The sequence below is a fragment of the Manduca sexta genome, chromosome 24, assembly GCF_014839805.1.
Source record: "Manduca sexta isolate Smith_Timp_Sample1 chromosome 24, JHU_Msex_v1.0, whole genome shotgun sequence".
NCBI lineage: Eukaryota > Metazoa > Arthropoda > Insecta > Lepidoptera > Sphingidae > Manduca > Manduca sexta.
Window position 1 is genome coordinate 15,134,373 of NC_051138.1, and position 18,515 is coordinate 15,152,887.

The 18,515-nt window shown below is 37.4% G+C and overlaps 1 protein-coding gene across 1 annotated transcript; it reads right to left on the reverse strand.

Moving 5' to 3' along the window:
• Positions 1–2,147: 2,147 nt before the first annotated feature.
• LOC115450008 (fatty acyl-CoA reductase 1-like) lies at positions 2,148–18,043 on the reverse strand. Its single transcript, XM_037442423.1, has 16 exons — positions 17,996–18,043; positions 16,371–16,465; positions 14,727–14,843; positions 13,914–14,036; positions 12,922–13,047; positions 12,430–12,580; positions 11,069–11,112; positions 8,902–9,018; positions 8,091–8,213; positions 7,098–7,223; positions 6,605–6,755; positions 5,693–5,794; positions 5,236–5,422; positions 4,124–4,230; positions 3,452–3,578; positions 2,148–2,384 (listed from the first exon to the last, which is right to left on the reverse strand). The coding sequence occupies exons 2-16, from the start codon at positions 16,458–16,460 to the stop codon at positions 2,165–2,167; spliced, it is 1,911 nt and encodes a 636-aa protein (XP_037298320.1). The 5' UTR covers positions 16,461–16,465; positions 17,996–18,043; the 3' UTR covers positions 2,148–2,164.
• Between the last annotated feature and the right edge of the window lie 472 nt (positions 18,044–18,515).

Sequence of the window (18,515 nt, forward strand, 5' to 3'; positions counted from 1 at the left end):
ACTTCTGGTGGCGCCATCAGTGGAGGAGTGGTCTCCACCATGGCCGGGAACAAGGCCGCGACTACTTCGGATAGAAGATCTGGCCGGAGACTCTGAGACAGCGGGGCCGTCGCTGGGCGAAGCTTATTCATCACCAACCGATAGGGGCGCCCCCATGGGTCACCGTCGAGAGTCTCCAGAAACTCCCTCCGTGGCGCAACCTTGGCCCTATGAACGGCCACGCGCAGCGCCCTCTTCGCCTCCTTGTAGAGGCTGTAGAGCTGCCGCTCCTGGTCTGTGTGATTCTCGGTACGAAGCCGGCGTCGGCGATGCCTGGCGTATCGGCGGCGTGCAGCAACACAAAACGCGCGCAACTGCGCTAACTCCGCCGACCACCAGTACACCTGTCGTCGCGGTGGGCGACGGAGAGCCCGGGGCATGGCGGCGTCGCAGACATCTGACATTGCCACCCCGAACCACTCCGCCTCCTGCTCAACCCGTACCAGTCCGTCCGGCACGGGGAGCCACGACATGACCAGAGCGGCTAGCACTAGGGCCTCCTTATCGAGGCGACGAAGAACCCACCGCGGGCCGTCCCGATTCGGGGCACTCGGTCGACTACCGGGCTGGACACTCGCGGACGCGGAGACGTCGAACCTGATATAACGATGGTCTGACAACGTCTCCACGCCCACAAGGACTCTCCAGCCTTGGACACGGCGTGCGACGGCGGGACTCGCGAACGTCAGATCAACTATAGACCCGCCGTTGTATCGCACACACGTGTCCAGTGTCCACCGACCCCCTATTCAGGACGACCAGACCGACAGAGATAGCCCAGTCCTCCAGGACCCCACCGCGAACGTTGGTCGCCCGCGAACCCCAAACCACGGATTTGGCATTGAAGTCGCCGGCGACGATCGCCGGGTGGCGTGCATACGCCTACATTTACAAACATAATTTAACATATAATTATACACTCGTGATTTTTTTGTAATTTTATTTTTACTTAAAAACGCTTTCAAAATATAAATGTTTTTACATTGGAACGTAAAAAAAAAAGTAAAATTATCAAAAATATATATATTTTTTAAGAATAACCGCGAATTACTTTAACGATTTTTTTTAACTTTTTTTATCTTCCCTCTAAATCCGCAAATAACTATAACTGACAGCTACTTATGTAAAAAAAAACTAAATTATAGTTAATTACCCATTCCGCCTTTTTGACGAATTAAAGAAGTTATTTTTGAGTTACTCTGCCCATCCAATTCTTTCTTATTTTTTTTATAAATGGAGGAGTCTAAACTTATTCTTTTAATGATTTCTAGTTTCGCATTTTTGCCACTTTTTTTCCAATAAGTTTGAGGTTGGTTGGAATTTTTTTGAACTAAATAACCAATGTCCATACAAAAACTGGACATGTACTATATTACAAGCCATCGATTTATTTTTTAATTCGTTCCACAGAGTATCGGCTAATCACGTGACACATAACCACTGTATTAAAATGTTTTTGGAAAAACGTTAAAAGATTTGTTAACGGATATATTTTGTTAAAGAATACTATTGATTGACAAAATGAGACTTCTTTTATTTCATTTATTTATTTAGGTAAATAAAGTTCTCTAACAGTTTACACATTCCTTATTTCTAATAGAATGCAGTAAAATCACATCCTGATGTGTGCACTAATTAAAGGAGTACACAACACTCACAAATTAATTGATTATCAATCAAGATTTTCTTAATTATTTTAGCGCACTCAACTGTTAATTAAAGAAGTATTTACGATTACCGCTACATAATTAAAACCTGTATACAACAAAATGGTGAAATAATTTAATCTATATTAAGAACAAAATAAATATCAAAACTGGCAAAACTTTATGAAGAACATTTTACACATTTGTAATTTTATTATACATTTTTTAATTTGCTTCTGCTCGCGGCTCCGTCTGCGTAAAGTGCTATTTGCATCCGTTTAATTCGTTTGGACTACGTTAATTGTTTACCTTTCAATTTGTAGAATCATGAGCGTACAGCACTGTGCAGTAATATATAATGCTTTGTAATTTTACGTTCAGTGGCATTGCTATTTACTGTCTGTAGGCAGATGGTGTCTCCCTTTATATGTACTTATGTTTACACAGCGTAAATAAAACAAATTAAATGCCATTATTTTTTATTTTCTCAACAAAAATCTTCGAATACCATGACAATATGTTGTGGAGAATTTATGCCAGTCGATGAGCGTCGGATCGAATGGGAAATTCTGTTTGTCCGCAGGACTCAAAGAGGAGTACAGAGACCTCGTACCGTCGCTTTTGATAACCCATGAACCATTTGAAAAACGTTTATGAAGATCCCGGATCTGGATGACTTTTGATTGCAATTTTGCATACCTAAAATATGTAAAAAATATATATGGTGTTATTATGTAGGGGTATTGGAGACTACAAGTGGTGACAATGAGAAAACACACCGATTCCAAACCACTATCGAGCAATGAATTTTAATTCCACGTCCCGGGTATAATTATTTATATATACGCACGGCAGAGTGATCACAATGCACCTAATAGGAAGGAAGGAAGGAAGGGAGATAGGTCCAGATAGTGAGTCGATTAATGATTATCCCTCGTCAGTTGACATTTTGCCGAGTTATTTGAAACCAGATATACACAGGTTGATAACGGAACGCGACACAATTCCATGGGCCACTATGGCGGATGTTACACCTTGTGCGCAGTGGTCTTTATTCAGCTATGTTTAGGCAAATAGCTAGCTTGTTGTTTTTGTGACATATAATAACTCCACCTGCTCGTATGCTGCAGGAATTTGGGGACGACGCAATATACATTTTGGGCCGCGGCCGGTCAGGCGCAACATCTGCCTGACTGGAAATCTTCCCCTTCCATAGAGGAATGTAACCATCTGTTCCTCTACAGTGGCGTCTACCTTTACGCCGCTAAACATTTTCATAATATTTTACACGCCCAAAGCATCAACAGCGACGTGAAGTTAGCCAGCCACGTTCTCAGTCTGGCGAGGCTATAATGGCCGCGAGGCAACCCGATGAGACTATTCACCACGAATATCGCCTGAAAGGCAATAATCTAAGCGACAATCATTAATTTGTTAAGTAGAGTGATTTAAAATTCCGAATTTAATATGAAAATTCATAACAATTACACTTTTTATTTTATAAACATATAGCCTAATGATATTAAAATTGTCCTAGAACTACAAAACCTAGATCAAATGACGCTGAAAAATATGGCGATTCTAAATATTTATAGAATATATTTTCGGTATATTTGTCGGTTAGACATGATTGCCGTTCAAGCATCGATATAATGTATTCGCCACCCGATTCTGCTGTAGTTGACACCAGCCTTAGAACAACCAACAGCAAGCTGCAGCGATTCGCATCCGGCCTAAATACTACTAATATACTATACAAAACTAACCTTGGTTTCTGTCCCTTCGTTCTTAAATACACGTCAGCCATCTTAGCGGGCAACATTTGTAATAAGAAAGTAAAAAAGCTCACAATCCATTTATTTTGCGAGAATAATAGCATTGGGTAAGCGTCATCTGAAACAAAATTTGCAGACGTGTCACAATAACTCGATATATTGAAGATGCTTTACTGATTACCAGTCGCTCGCAACTTGGCGCTTGTATAAATATAATTACTAAATAATAATAATTCCTGACTTAAAGTACCATACATGTTAATCCAAGACATGGTCAATATAGGTCACAAATAGACTTTCTTCCTAATGTAACGACAAGCCAAACATCCAACATCAAAATCTACATGTTCACAAACTTAAGAAATAATAAGAATTAGGAAAATTAATAAAGTCCGAAAAATAATAATTATGTAATTTTAATCATTTTATATTTCTATATATTTTATATATAATCATTAATCATAATTTTTCGTATTATTTTCTGTTATGTATATAACATAATGTGCAAAATCAAACATAGAAAACTAGCCTATTGCCAGGTAGCTGGTTAGACTGTTTTAACGACATTGTGTACGTACAGATATTTTATATCTTCCCGGTGTCCAATGCAAAGGTACTTTAGGAATATTTTACGTAACAGTACATATATAGTATTTAACTTACAGTATTTATTGGTGACGTAGTAGCCCTTTACATACGTAAATAGTTGACCAAAATTAATTGGATTACAAGAACTGCTACAGCAATTAAATACGGGGATATCTTTAGACCTGCAATAAATTACATACAACAGTCACTTCAGTATGCTCTGTTTACAATATTACTATAATGATAACCACCCTGTACTATATACGGTCCCACTGCTGGACACGGGCCTCCTCTACTACTGAAAGGGATTAAGTCTTAGTCCACCAAGCTGGCCTAGTACGGATTGGTAGACTTCACACACCCTCAAAAATCTTATAAAGAACTTCTCAGTTGCTTATTTTTTATCAATTAACGTTCGCTTTAACTATAAAGGAAAATATCGTGAGGAAAATTACATACCTAATAATGTCAAAAATTTTCGACGGTGTATGAAATATGCCAACCCGCACTGGTGGTAGGTCTCTCATATGTGAGAGTCCGCCTGTTCAAGTACCACCGCAATGTCCATTTCTGCCGCCAAGCAGCAGTGTGTAGTTACTGCAGCAGTTTATGTTCCGGTTTGAAGGACATTGTAGCCAGTGTAACTACTGGACATAATAAGACTTAACAGCACATGACTCAGAATGGCGAGCACAGAGGAATACGAAACAATACTTTGTAATTTAAGGTGTTGGATGATGTTCCTACTGTTTAAGGGTGTTCGTATCGCTTACGATCAGCTGAACGGCAGGCTCGTCTCGTCATTCAAAGCAATAAAATAAATGCTAGGCTAGCGAGGTGGATCTAGACCTAAATCCTCTCAGTAGTAGAGGGGGCAGTATCTAATGCAATGCTGGTATTATTATTAATACGCATAGGCAGGAAAATTATTGAATGAAGGTTTTTTATAAGCGTCTGGTAGTGTTTTCACGCTATCATAATTGACATTAAAGTTATTACGAACTGATAGACAATCAAGCGACGTTTATTCTTGTGGTTGTGAACTTCACTTCTGAAGTACGATGGTCGCTATTCAAGCGGATTCATATAATATCCTACCACCAGCAACTAATCTGTTAATTAGTTCAGAAATTGTTGAATGTTACCAACTTACACCTTGTCCTTGAAGAAATTGTAAAAAAACTTACTGTGTCTTCCTAGCAGCGGCCACAATAATGAGATTGGAAACATAATCAACTGGAATGATGTCCAAGACGTTAGACTTGCGTCCGAAGATAACTCTGTTGTTGCCACTCCCGGTGACGTGGAAGATGCCAGTGGCTGCGAACCAGTTGTCCACCCAGCCAGGCAGCGGGTCCCTCATCGCTGCGGCCACTGAAATAAATCATATTTCTCATTATTGTCAATTGTTATACGGTACATTTTCCTTTGGCTTCACTTCACTAGCTATACTGGTGGTAGGATATTTGTATACACCGAGATATCACCGTAGTACATTATGTTTAATACGAGCCTATTGACCCAAGTAAGTGGATCGTGTTCCGGGATCAGACTGTGTTTATCAGATGTGGTAAGGCCTATCTACCTTTATAACGAATATCATAAAAAATATTGGTAGTAAGGGGTAATGGTTCGATAACTTACCTGTGGAAGGTCTGACTATGGTGGTTGGTATGTCACCATGTTGGTCCACTAGCATATTCTCGGCTAGGGCTTTAGAAAACACATACGTGTTGGGTTTCCCATCTACAAAAGATAATACACATTTTTCATGGTTACGTATATAATGTAGCATTAAATATTGTTACAGTATAAGAATGAATGTAGTCAAGAATCAGTGATAAGAAATGACGAATATAAAATCATTTTAAATCGAACCACAGGATAAAGATTTTTGCTGAACAAAAATTTACGATAGATAACCTCCTTTGAAGTCAGTTAAAAATATGAATAACACCTGACTACCAGCGATTAAAATCATCGATCGTGGTACAAAAACAATAGTTGCTAGCTATACGCGTGATCTACATTTGTTATTTTTTCTTCATCAGGCATTATCTTTAAATATAGAAACAAAATGTCATTTGTGAATTATTATCTGTTATTGCTTTCAATAACGACACGCACTTGCTCGCCTTAATTAACACTTATTCACCTGATGATAAGCTATACGACGGCCCATTAACATTAAAAATACCATCCAACACCTTGAATTACAAAGTATTGTTTGGTATTCCAATGCACGTGAATCCTGAGACATGAGATGTTAAGTCTTATTATGTCGAATAGTTACACTTGCTACAATGTCCTGCAAACCGGAAAACAACAGTAGTTCTACACACTGTTTGGCGGCAGAAATAGACATTCCGGTGGTATCTACCCATATGAGACCACTTACATAAGAAAGACCACCAGCGAAATACATTGTCTACATCTGACCATGTCATACGGAACTACTAATAAGATCTGAAGCTTCCTTCACAGATAGACAATTTCATTCTGAATACTCTAAACAATTTAAATTCCACGATCAAAAGCTAGTGTTTAAATTATTACTGAGTATTTTCTTGATAACTTTCTCGTCAGTAACTCCGTGCCGTTTGATGGACGTGTAGACATCTCTGAGAGCTGCTGGCGCGGGGTAAACGACCTCGTCGATCACTTCTCTATCCATATTTGAATACGCCGTCGAAACGTGGACGAAGGACTGCGAAGAAAAATTATAATTATTGTTTAGCGAAAATAAGGCAAAATGCTTTAATATATAACCAGCTATAGAACCTGCTAAAGTGGCCCACGTCAGTATCTTGGGTTGTGGGATCAACGTGTGTATATCTGGTTTCAGACAGTCCAACAAAATTGTGTCGACAGGCGAGGAATAATCATCTCTCATAAGTCGATTGCGCGAAAAATGTACATAGTGCAGTTTAGAGGCCACTTCTCACATATCGGAAAATTATTAGGGGAAGCGAATTTACTTCTTGCTGCGGTTGACTTCTCATGGCTGAGGAACACAATGATGATGATGATAAATATATAAAATAATTACTCTTATTCGAGGCATTCTTTGACAGAGTTCCAGTACTCGCCTTGTCCCTTCCAAGTTGTTGTTCAAAGCTTCGTCTAATTGCTGATTGTATTTGATTGTCGCTGCTGAATGTAACACAACTGATACCTAAAACAATAAATATTACTGTTAGAATAAGAATATTATTGTGATCCTTCACAATTTCCTAATTGTGATACTTTTTGTTATAAACACACTGAGCGTTTGATAGACCGAGGCATTTGTTCATTGACAGTCGTATCGGTCGTTTGGGTTTTGTAATATTTGTGAAAGTATATCTGCAGTCAGTAATATTTCTTTTTATCTATATTTATAAAAGAAAGTGGTGTTAGTTACACTATTTATAACTCAAGAACGGATGAACCAATTTGGCTGAAAATTGGTGGAAAGGTAGCTTAGAATCAGGAGACGGACATAGAATGCTTTTTATGCAGTTCCCGCGGGAACGGGACGTGACATAAGACGTGGTATAAGAAAGCAAAATTTAGTATGGAGATAGTATAAGACCCTGGGATGGTTATAGGCTACTATCCCGGGAAAATATATAGGGACTTTTATCCCGGAAAACTCCTTCACGCGAGCAAAAGCTAGTTTTAAATAAAACCACTTCAGTGCCTAACATTCATAAAATATTATCGATGCTACTTTCAATTCTTGGATGTAATTAATGGGCCTAGTAATAAACACTGATTGTGAATAACTACAAATCTTTAACATTTATGTCTAACCCATCTCGTAAAAGTTGCGTCTCGTTCGATTATCAGCCGTTTTCAATAAATGATCCCAATCTCAATCCTCAATCCCATTCCGAAAATGAACCAATAAAGGTAACTTATTTGTAAGTATATAAAAAAAAACTTTGTTCTGATTAGTCCATTTTTGAGATAGATCAAAAAAGCGATTAGAATTGTTTATTGAAAATATAGTTATTTGATCATTTAATCCATCAGAATCATCCAATCCATTTGAACGTACCTTGTTCACGAATGATTCTTCTACAGATTTCTCAATCCCCAAATTAGGTGCCAATAGATCGCCAGTTACGGGTATAATTTTATTTAGGTCTTCCGGTCTTTCTTCTTTTAATCTTGTGAATACCTGAAAATTGGAACATTTATAATTAACGATTTAAATAAACTTTACTGCCTCGGCGGCGTAGTTGTACTGCATGCGCGGTACGACAACGCTCTGAGGTCCTGGGTTCGAATCCCGGGTTGGGCAAATCTATATTTGGGTTTTTCTGCTCAGTATCAGCCCGAAGTCTGGAATTTGTGCCTAATATGGCGATAGGCTCGCCCCCTATCACATCATGGGACGGAACACACTTGGCGAAAAGTGGGTGCTTTAGTTGCACCTCTGCATACCTTCGGGGATAAATGCGTGATGTTGTGTGTGTGTGTGTGTGTGTGTGTGTGTGTGTGTAGTACTTGAGGATTGATGCAAGGTATACTATTGTTGGTAGAATTTGTATTCATGCCGATAGCAGACCTACACAAGGTATAAAAATCTCCACAGTGGTCATGTGTGTTACGTTCCGGGATCAGCTTGTGTACATCCGATTTCAAAAATGCCGCGATAATTGTGTCGACAGGCAAGGGGTAATCATCTTTCATCCATCGACACTATCTGGACTCCACTCCGCTTACCATCAGGTGCAGCGGAATAATTGTCACAAAAAGGTAATCTTCTTTCCTAAGATCACGCAAGTATTTCTGAGTATACCACCGCAAAGTCTATTCCTGACTAGCAAGCAATTTCTATTCTACTAATGAAGATAAGTACTTACGGGTAGATTAATAATATCTCGGAATCTTTCTTCGGCGCTTACACCTTTCTTTTCCCGTATCATTACGTATACATTGTCTATGTGTTTACAGCTGTACAATAACTTCTCCAATATTACCTGAAAATATAGACAATAACAGTTATGGTACTAAAGCGATGTTATACGTACAATGACATCAATTTGAAGTAAAAGGACGTTCTCCGGAGCAGCATCAGCTCTTTAAAGTAGTGGCTTTGTACTATAGAAACTTGTTGCTATGTAGATAAGCCTATCTACATCAAAAAGTTGGACCGTCTGTGCTCGCACTTTAATACCTTGGTTTTAGATTTAATTTCCATATCAACACACACGCATCACGCATTTATCCCCGCAGTGGTAGGCAGAGGCACAACCGGGGCAGCCACTTTTCGCCAAGTGTGTTCCGCCCCATGAGTCTATCGCCATATCATGCACAAATTCTAAACTCCGCGGGCTGATACTGAGCAGAAAAACCCAAATATCACTTTGCCCGACCCAGGATGTTAACCCAGGGCCTTACGCGCATGCAGTACAACTACGCCACCGAGGCAGTCTAACAATTATTGCTTATGGTAATTAATCCAACACTACTAGGAATATGTGATTCAAATACCTCTTCCTTTTTTGGCTCGACAAATTGATTAAACTGCACCTAATGGTAACTGCAATGCCGTTCAGATAGAGTAAGTAGCTAATGGCATACATATAACTAATACTCGTAATTAAGTATAGGTCGGTTAACTAGTTAGCACGTTGACAGCATTCACACAACTACAATTTCCCACAGTTGTTAAAAAAACATATTACAATAATTAAAGGGACAGATAAATTGATGCAAACTAAACGTTGTGTTATTGACTTGATGCATGAGCCGTGAGCATTGCAATCATGATGATGTCCTATTAAATATTATAATATTCATACTATAATAATTTATACTAGGTCTCTCGAAGGTGAGAGTCCGTTTGGGTAGGTACCACGGCAATGTCTACTTCTGCCCCCAAGCAACAGTGAGTAGTCATTGTTGTGTTCTAGTTTGAAGGACTTTGTAGCCAGTGTTACTACTGGACATAATGAGACGCAACATCTCACGTCTCAGAATGGCGAGTGCAGTGGAATACCAAACAATACGTTGTAATTCAAGGTGTTGGATGGTGTTTCTGTTTATGGGCGGTTGTATCGCTAACCATTACGCGAACGGCAAGCTCGCCTCGTCATTCAAATAAAAATCACAGATACAACGCACTACATGCGAATATCTTGTACGTCGATAGAATATTGGTACCAGTTCTAAAATCAATGATTGTACGCATCAGCTTTAGTTATTAAGCTTTTAATGCAAAACTTCCGGACTCAGAGAAGTCACTTTAATGATTATAATCAGAATATTTTTGTAATTCGGTTATTTTCACGTACAGGGCGAATTAACTGCAGGAATTTGGGGACGACGCAATATACATTTTGGGCCGCGGCCGGTCAGGCGCAACATCTGCCTGACTGGAAATCTTCCCCTTTCCATAGAGGTAATTAACCATCTGTTATATACAGTAACGTTTACCTTTACGCCGCTAAACATTTTCATAATATTTTACACGCCCAAAGCATCAACAGCGACGTGAAGTTAGCCAGCCACGTTCTCAGTCTGGCGAGGCTATAATGGCCGCGAGGCAACCCGATGAGACTATTCACCACGAATATCGCCTGAAAGGCAATAATCTAAGCGACAATCATTAATTTGTTAAGTAGAGTGATTTAAAATTCCGAATTTAATATGAAAATTCATAACAATTACACTTTTTATTTTATAAACATATAGCCTAATGATATTAAAATTGTCCTAGAACTACAAAACCTAGATCAAATGATGCTAAAATGGCGATTCTAAATATTTATAGAATATATTTTCGGTATATTTGTCGGTTAGACATGATTGCCGTTCAAGCATCGATATAATGTATTCGCCACCCGATTCTGCTGAATTACACCAGCCTTAGAACAAATAACAGCAAGCTGCAGCGATTCGCATCCGGCCTAAATACTACTAATATACTATACAAAATAAGATTGGTTTCTATCCCATTCGTTAATAAATACGTATATTTCTTCTTCTAGCGGGCAACATTTGTAATAAGAAAGTAAAAAAGCTCACAATCCATTTATTTTGCGAGAATAATAGCATTGGGTAAGCGTCATCTGAAACAAAATTGCAGACGTGTCACAATAATCGATATATTGAAATGTTTATATGTTACCAGAATAGTACAACTTGGCGCTTGTATAAAATATAATTACTAAATAATAATAATTCCTGACTTAATATTTGAATATATGTTAATGAAGACATGGTCAATATAGGTCACAAATAGACTTTCTTCCTAATGTAACGACAAGCCAAACATCCAACATCAAAATCTACATGTTCACAAACTTAAATAATAAAATTTCCAAAATTTAAAGTTTGAAAAATTATAATTATGTAATTTTAATGAAATATATTTCGATAAATTTTTATAAAATCATTAATCATAATTTTTCGTATTATTTTCTGTTATAAATAACATAATGATGAAAAATCAAACTAAACCAGGATATTGCCAAATATTTGTTATAGACTGTTTTAAACATTGTGTAGTAAAGATGTTTTTATCTTGGTGTAATGTAAACATGGTACATAGGAATATTAGTTCCGTAACTAGTAAATATATAAAAATTTAACTTACAATATTTGTTGGGTTAGTAGCCCTTTACATTGACTTAAATTTTTCATGAATATTTATTTATTACAAAATATGTTACAGTATAATTAAATACAAGAATCAGTGATAAGAAATGACGAATATAAAATCATTTTTAAATCGAACCACAGGATAAAGATTTTTGCTGAACAAAAATTTACGATAGATAACCTCCTTTGAAGTCAGTTAAAAATATGAATAACACCTGACTACCAGCGATTAAAACTCGATCGTGGTACAAAACAATAGTTGCTAGCTATACGCGTGATCTACATTTGTTATTTTTTCTTCATCAGGCATTATCTTTAAATATAGAAACAAAATGTCATTTGTGAATTATCTGTTATTGCAATAAACCTTCGCCTTAATAACACTTATTCACCTGATGATATACGACGGCCCATTAACATTAAAAAATACCATCCAACACCTTGAATTACAAAGTATTGTTTGGTATCTGCACGTGAATCCTGAGACATGAGATGTTAAGTCTTATTATGTCGAATAGTTACACTTGCTACAATGTCCTGCAAACCGGAAAACAACAGTAGTTCTACACACTGTTTGGCGGCAGAAATAGACATTCCGGTGGTATCTACCCATATGAGACCACTTACATAAGAAAGACCACCAGCGAAATACATTGTCTACATCTGACCATGTCATACGGAACTACTAATAAGATCTGAAGCTTCCTTCACAGATAGACAATTTCATTCTGAATACTCTAAACAATTTAAATTCCACGATCAAAAGCTAGTGTTTAAATTATTACTGAGTATTTTCTTGATAACTTTCTCGTCAGTAACTCCGTGCCGTTTGATGGACGTGTAGACATCTCTGAGAGCTGCTGGCGCGGGGTAAACGACCTCGTCGATCACTTCTCTATCCATATTTGAATACGCCGTCGAAACGTGGACGAAGGACTGCGAAGAAAAATTATAATTATTGTTTAGCGAAAATAAGGCAAAATGCTTTAATATATAACCAGCTATAGAACCTGCTAAAGTGGCCCACGTCAGTATCTTGGGTTGTGGGATCAACGTGTGTATATCTGGTTTCAGACAGTCCAACAAAATTGTGTCGACAGGCGAGGAATAATCATCTCTCATAAGTCGATTGCGCGAAAAATGTACATAGTGCAGTTTAGAGGCCACTTCTCACATATCGGAAAATTATTAGGGAAGCGAATTTACTTCTTGCTGCGGTTGACTTCTCATGGCTGAGGAACACAATGATGATGATGATAAATATATAAAATAATTACTCTTATTCGAGGCATTCTTTGACAGAGTTCCAGTACTCGCCTTGTCCCTTCCAAGTTGTTGTTCAAAGCTTCGTCTAATTGCTGATTGTATTTGATTGTCGCTGCTGAATGTAACACAACTGATACCTAAAACAATAAATATTACTGTTAGAATAAGAATATTATTGTGATCCTTCACAATTTCCTAATTGTGATACTTTTTGTTATAAACACACTGAGCGTTTGATAGACCGAGGCATTTGTTCATTGACAGTCGTATCGGTCGTTTGGGTTTTGTAATATTTGTGAAAGTATATCTGCAGTCAGTAATATTTCTTTTATCTATATATATAAAAGAAAGTGGTGTTAGTTACACTATTTATAACTCAAGAACGGATGAACCAATTTGGCTGAAAATTGGTGGAAAGGTAGCTTAGAATCAGGAGACGGACATAGAATGCTTTTTATGCAGTTCCCGCGGGAACGGGACGTGACATAAGACGTGGTATAAGAAAGCAAAATTTAGTATGGAGATAGTATAAGACCCTGGGATGGTTATAGGCTACTATCCCGGGAAAATATATAGGGACTTTTATCCCGGAAAACTCCTTCACGCGAGCAAAAGCTAGTTTTAAATAAAACCACTTCAGTGCCTAACATTCATAAAATATTATCGATGCTACTTTCAATTCTTGGATGTAATTAATGGGCCTAGTAATAAACACTGATTGTGAATAACTACAAATCTTTAACATTTATGTCTAACCCATCTCGTAAAAGTTGCGTCTCGTTCGATTATCAGCCGTTTTCAATAAATGATCCCAATCTCAATCCTCAATCCCATTCCGAAAATGAACCAATAAAGGTAACTTATTTGTAAGTATATAAAAAAAAACTTTGTTCTGATTAGTCCATTTTTGAGATAGATCAAAAAAGCGATTAGAATTGTTTATTGAAAATATAGTTATTTGATCATTTAATCCATCAGAATCATCCAATCCATTTGAACGTACCTTGTTCACGAATGATTCTTGTACAGATTTCTCAATCCCCAAATTAGGTGCCAATAGATCGCCAGTTACGGGTATAATTTTATTTAGGTCTTCCGGTCTTTCTTCTTTTAATCTTGTGAATACCTGAAAATTGGAACATTTATAATTAACGATTTAAATAAACTTTACTGCCTCGGCGGCGTAGTTGTACTGCATGCGCGGTACGACAACGCTCTGAGGTCCTGGGTTCGAATCCCGGGTTGGGCAAATCTATATTTGGGTTTTTCTGCTCAGTATCAGCCCGAAGTCTGGAATTTGTGCCTAATATGGCGATAGGCTCGCCCCCTATCACATCATGGGACGGAACACACTTGGCGAAAAGTGGGTGCTTTAGTTGCACCTCTGCATACCCCTTCGGGGATAAATGCGTGATGTTGTGTGTGTGTGTGTGTGTGTGTGTGTGTGTGTGTAGTACTTGAGGATTGATGCAAGGTATACTATTGTTGGTAGAATTTGTATTCATGCCGATAGCAGACCTACACAAGGTATAAAAATCTCCACAGTGGTCATGTGTGTTACGTTCCGGGATCAGCTTGTTTACATCCGATTTCAAAAATGCCGCGATAATTGTGTCGACAGGCAAGGGGTAATCATCTCTCATCCATCGACACTATCTGGACTCCACTCCGCTTACCATCAGGTGCAGCGGAATAATTGTCACAAAAAGGTAATCTTCTTTCCTAAGATCACGCAACTATTTCTGAGTATACCACCGCAAAGTCTATTTCTGACTAGCAAGCAATTTGTATTCTACTAATGAAGATAAGTACTTACGGGTAGATTAATAATATCTCGGAATCTTTCTTCGGCGCTTACACCTTTCTTTTCCCGTATCATTACGTATACATTGTCTATGTGTTTACAGCTGTACAATAACTTCTCCAATATTACCTGAAAATATAGACAATAACAGTTATGGTACTAAAGCGATGTTATACGTACAATGACATCAATTTGAAGTAAAAGGACGTTCTCCGGAGCAGCATCAGCTCTTTAAAGTAGTGGCTTTGTACTATAGAAACTTGTTGCTATGTAGATAAGCCTATCTACATCAAAAAGTTGGACCGTCCGTGCTCGCACTTTAATACCTTGGTTTTAGGTTTAATTTCCATATCAACACACACGCATCACGCATTTATACCCGCAGTGGTAGGCAGAGGCACAACCGGGGCAGCCACTTTTCGCCAAGTGTGTTCCGCCCCATGAGTCTATCGCCATATCATGCACAAATTCTAAACTCCGCGGGCTGATACTGAGCAGAAAAACCCAAATATCACTTTGCCCGACCCAGGATGTTAACCCAGGGCCTTACGCGCATGCAGTACAACTACGCCACCGAGGCAGTCTAACAATTATTGCTTATGGTAATTAATCCAACACTACTAGGAATATGTGATTCAAATACCTCTTCCTTTTTTTGGCTCGACAAATTGATTAAACTGCACCTAATGGTAACTGCAATGCCGTTCAGATAGAGTAAGTAGCTAATGGCATACATATAACTAATACTCGTAATTAAGTATAGGTCGGTTAACTAGTTAGCACGTTGACAGCATTCACACAACTACAATTTCCCACAGTTGTTAAAAAAACATATTACAATAATTAAAGGGACAGATAAATTGATGCAAACTAAACGTTGTGTTATTGACTTGATGCATGAGCCGTGAGCATTGCAATCATGACGATGTCCTATTAAATATTATAATATTCATACTATAATACTTTATACTAGGTCTCTCGAAGGTGAGAGTCCGTTTGGGTAGGTACCACGGCAATGTCTACTTCTGCCCCCAAGCAACAGTGAGTAGTCATTGTTGTGTTCTAGTTTGAAGGACTTTGTAGCCAGTGTAACTACTGGACATAATGAGACTCAACATTTCACGTCTCAGGATGGAGAGCGCAGTGGAATACCAAACAATACGTTGTAATTCAAGGTGTTGGATGGTGTTTCTGTTTATGGGCGGTTGTATCGCTTACCATCACGCGAACGGCAAGCTCGCCTCGTCATTCAAATAAAAATCACAGATACAACGCACTACATGCGAATATCTTGTACGTCGATAGAATATTGGTACCAGTTCTAAAATCAATGATTGTACGCATCAGCTTTAGTTATTAAGCTTTTAATGCAAAAACTTCCGGACTCAGAGAAGTCACTTTAATGATTATAATCAGAATATTTTTGTAATTCGGTTATTTTCACGTACAGGGCGAATTAACAGCTAATATATTATTTTGCTAATTAATTATATTACAAAGGTAGCATTTGAAAAATTATAAGATCAATGACTTTTTGAAGAAAAAATTAAATAGAAAAATTATACTTAATTAATAACTAGGTATATTAAAGTAACTTTTATTCACCAGTCTTACCCCGTTTGTTGAACTTACCCCAACTCATATAAAACCACATACCTTCCCGAGAAATCCACTGACTCCCGTCAGGAACACAGACCTGCCCGCGTAGAAATCGGCCACTGGTAAATACTCTTTGTTGACAGCCATTCCTGCTACAACAAGTTTTATCTATTCAAAGGCAATCTTGATACACCTCACATATATCATTAAAAACTGGTTTCTAATAAAAAACGTTGTTTCTTAACAGATGTAATACAAGTTTATTGCTTAATTTAAGTGCACTATCTTTCTTGCACTTTTGAAGTCCAAATTCTGTAAAAACGTCTAATATTTAATTATTTAGGAACAATAAAAATTTCATATATCTAAATAATATTCATAAAAAGTATTATTATTTTTGCCGCTGTACCAATATATAAATTTGTATGCTGTGGTTCTCCTATAATTGAACAGGCACGTCACATTGCTAATTGTAAAAATGCTACGACATTGTTTTTATAATATGTCGTGTATCCGTCTTTGGAGGTCCTTAAATAAATAAATAAATATCATTGATCACAGTTTTGGATGTAAATTTGGGAGATTAAGACAACATTATTACCCAATTATCAGGCAGCCTAGTTATCACAAATATCATTCGTTGCATGTCCTAGGCCAATTTTGATGCAACTGCAGTTCCAATATCATAGACGATGTGATATTGATTACAGCAGTGAATGAGAGATATAATTTTACTATACTATTTTTCCATTGCGTTAATAAAGGAAAACGTATATTTCTTCTTGAAAACGGCATTTTACTACATGTTATTCTAACCATAGATAGTGAAGTTTTAAACAAAATAATAATTAATAAAAGTATTTTTAATTATATACGCCGTTGGGCCACTTCTACTACACGAATAGAAGAGTAGTTTCTTATATTTTATTTTTTACATAATTTTATATGTAACAGAATAGTATACAAAAAAGAAATTCTTTTTTGTAATCAGCATCAAAATTAGTTGAAAAATTGAACAATTATTCATTTTGATATTTGAAATATTGTTGTGAGCAAATGATGAGGCGTGGTGGAATTATCGCGCTGTCATTTTCCCACTCACGCAGCGTTATTGCCTATGGCACTATGTGACGTCACATTTCACTATCACTGTAATTTGACAGCTACCCTTTCCACCAAATTTCAAAGTTTTATAACTTATTTATTATTGCGTAGATTTTGAAAATTATTTTTTTGATAGGTTTTGGATGAAATACATTTTCGATAAATGTATTTAAAAAAGTCGTCAACTACCCTATCAGTCGGAACTTCGATATGCGCAATAAACTACAAAATGATAAAAAAAATTAAAGCTAAACCAGGATTTTTGGCGTAAATATTTGTTATCCATGGATGATTTTTGGAACAATGTTAGCAGAGGAAAATAGAAATGTGGTTTCTTTGAGTAATGCAATGTAAACATGGTCATGCATAGATAATATTAGTTCCATGTAAACTAAAAATAAAATGATCTATAAAAATGCTATCTTCCAATATCAAATGTAAATCCAATTTCATTGTAGATAAATATTTACTTTTTATTGACTTTATTTTTCGCACTGAATATTTATTTATTATTCAAAATAGACCACACTATATATTTATACATTTTGAACCACGGATTGTTGACACATTTAACTTACTAAAACACCAATGGCGCAGGCTAGTGACGGTACAGTTGCAGCTAGCCTGAGTGGCTGAACACAAACTAAGAAGAGAAGCGTCAGATCTCTATATTTATCGTCACTATTTAATACTAGCTGGGGCCTTATTCTCTATCCCGCACGTTATTTTAACAGTGCGTAACAAGCACGTAACACAACGCATCATGTTTAGGACTATAGAAATTTGGCTTACAGAATACCATTCCACGCACATTTCTCGAAGATAACATGACACGGCCGCGTTACGCGTTTACGCTATCATACAGAATAAGGGCCCTGACCCGACAGACGTTGTCCTGTCTTAACTATGTATGCACGCGCGCATTCTGTCGATCGCTGACAGGTATATCAAACCACTGACAGTTATATAACATTAAAATTGTCGTTAAGTTTTCCTAAATTTTTTAATTTTGCGCGCTATTTTTGAATTTTTTCTTTCATAAGAATCTTCTCCTGACAACAACAAACACAAACAAAAAGAAGTGAAATCGGACCAGCC

Coding starts and splice junctions, on each gene's coding strand:
- LOC115450008 (XM_037442423.1), bottom strand. CDS start 16,460: ATGGCTGTCAACAAAGAGTATTTACCAGTGGCCGATTTCTACGCGGGC. Junction 9,019..11,068: donor TCTCGCAAAATAAATGGATT/GTGAGCTTTTTT, acceptor CTATATTTTCAG/GTAATATTGGAGAAGTTATT. Junction 3,579..4,123: donor CTACGTCACCAATAAATACT/GTAAGTTAAATA, acceptor ATTTTGTTTCAG/ATGACGCTTACCCAATGCTA.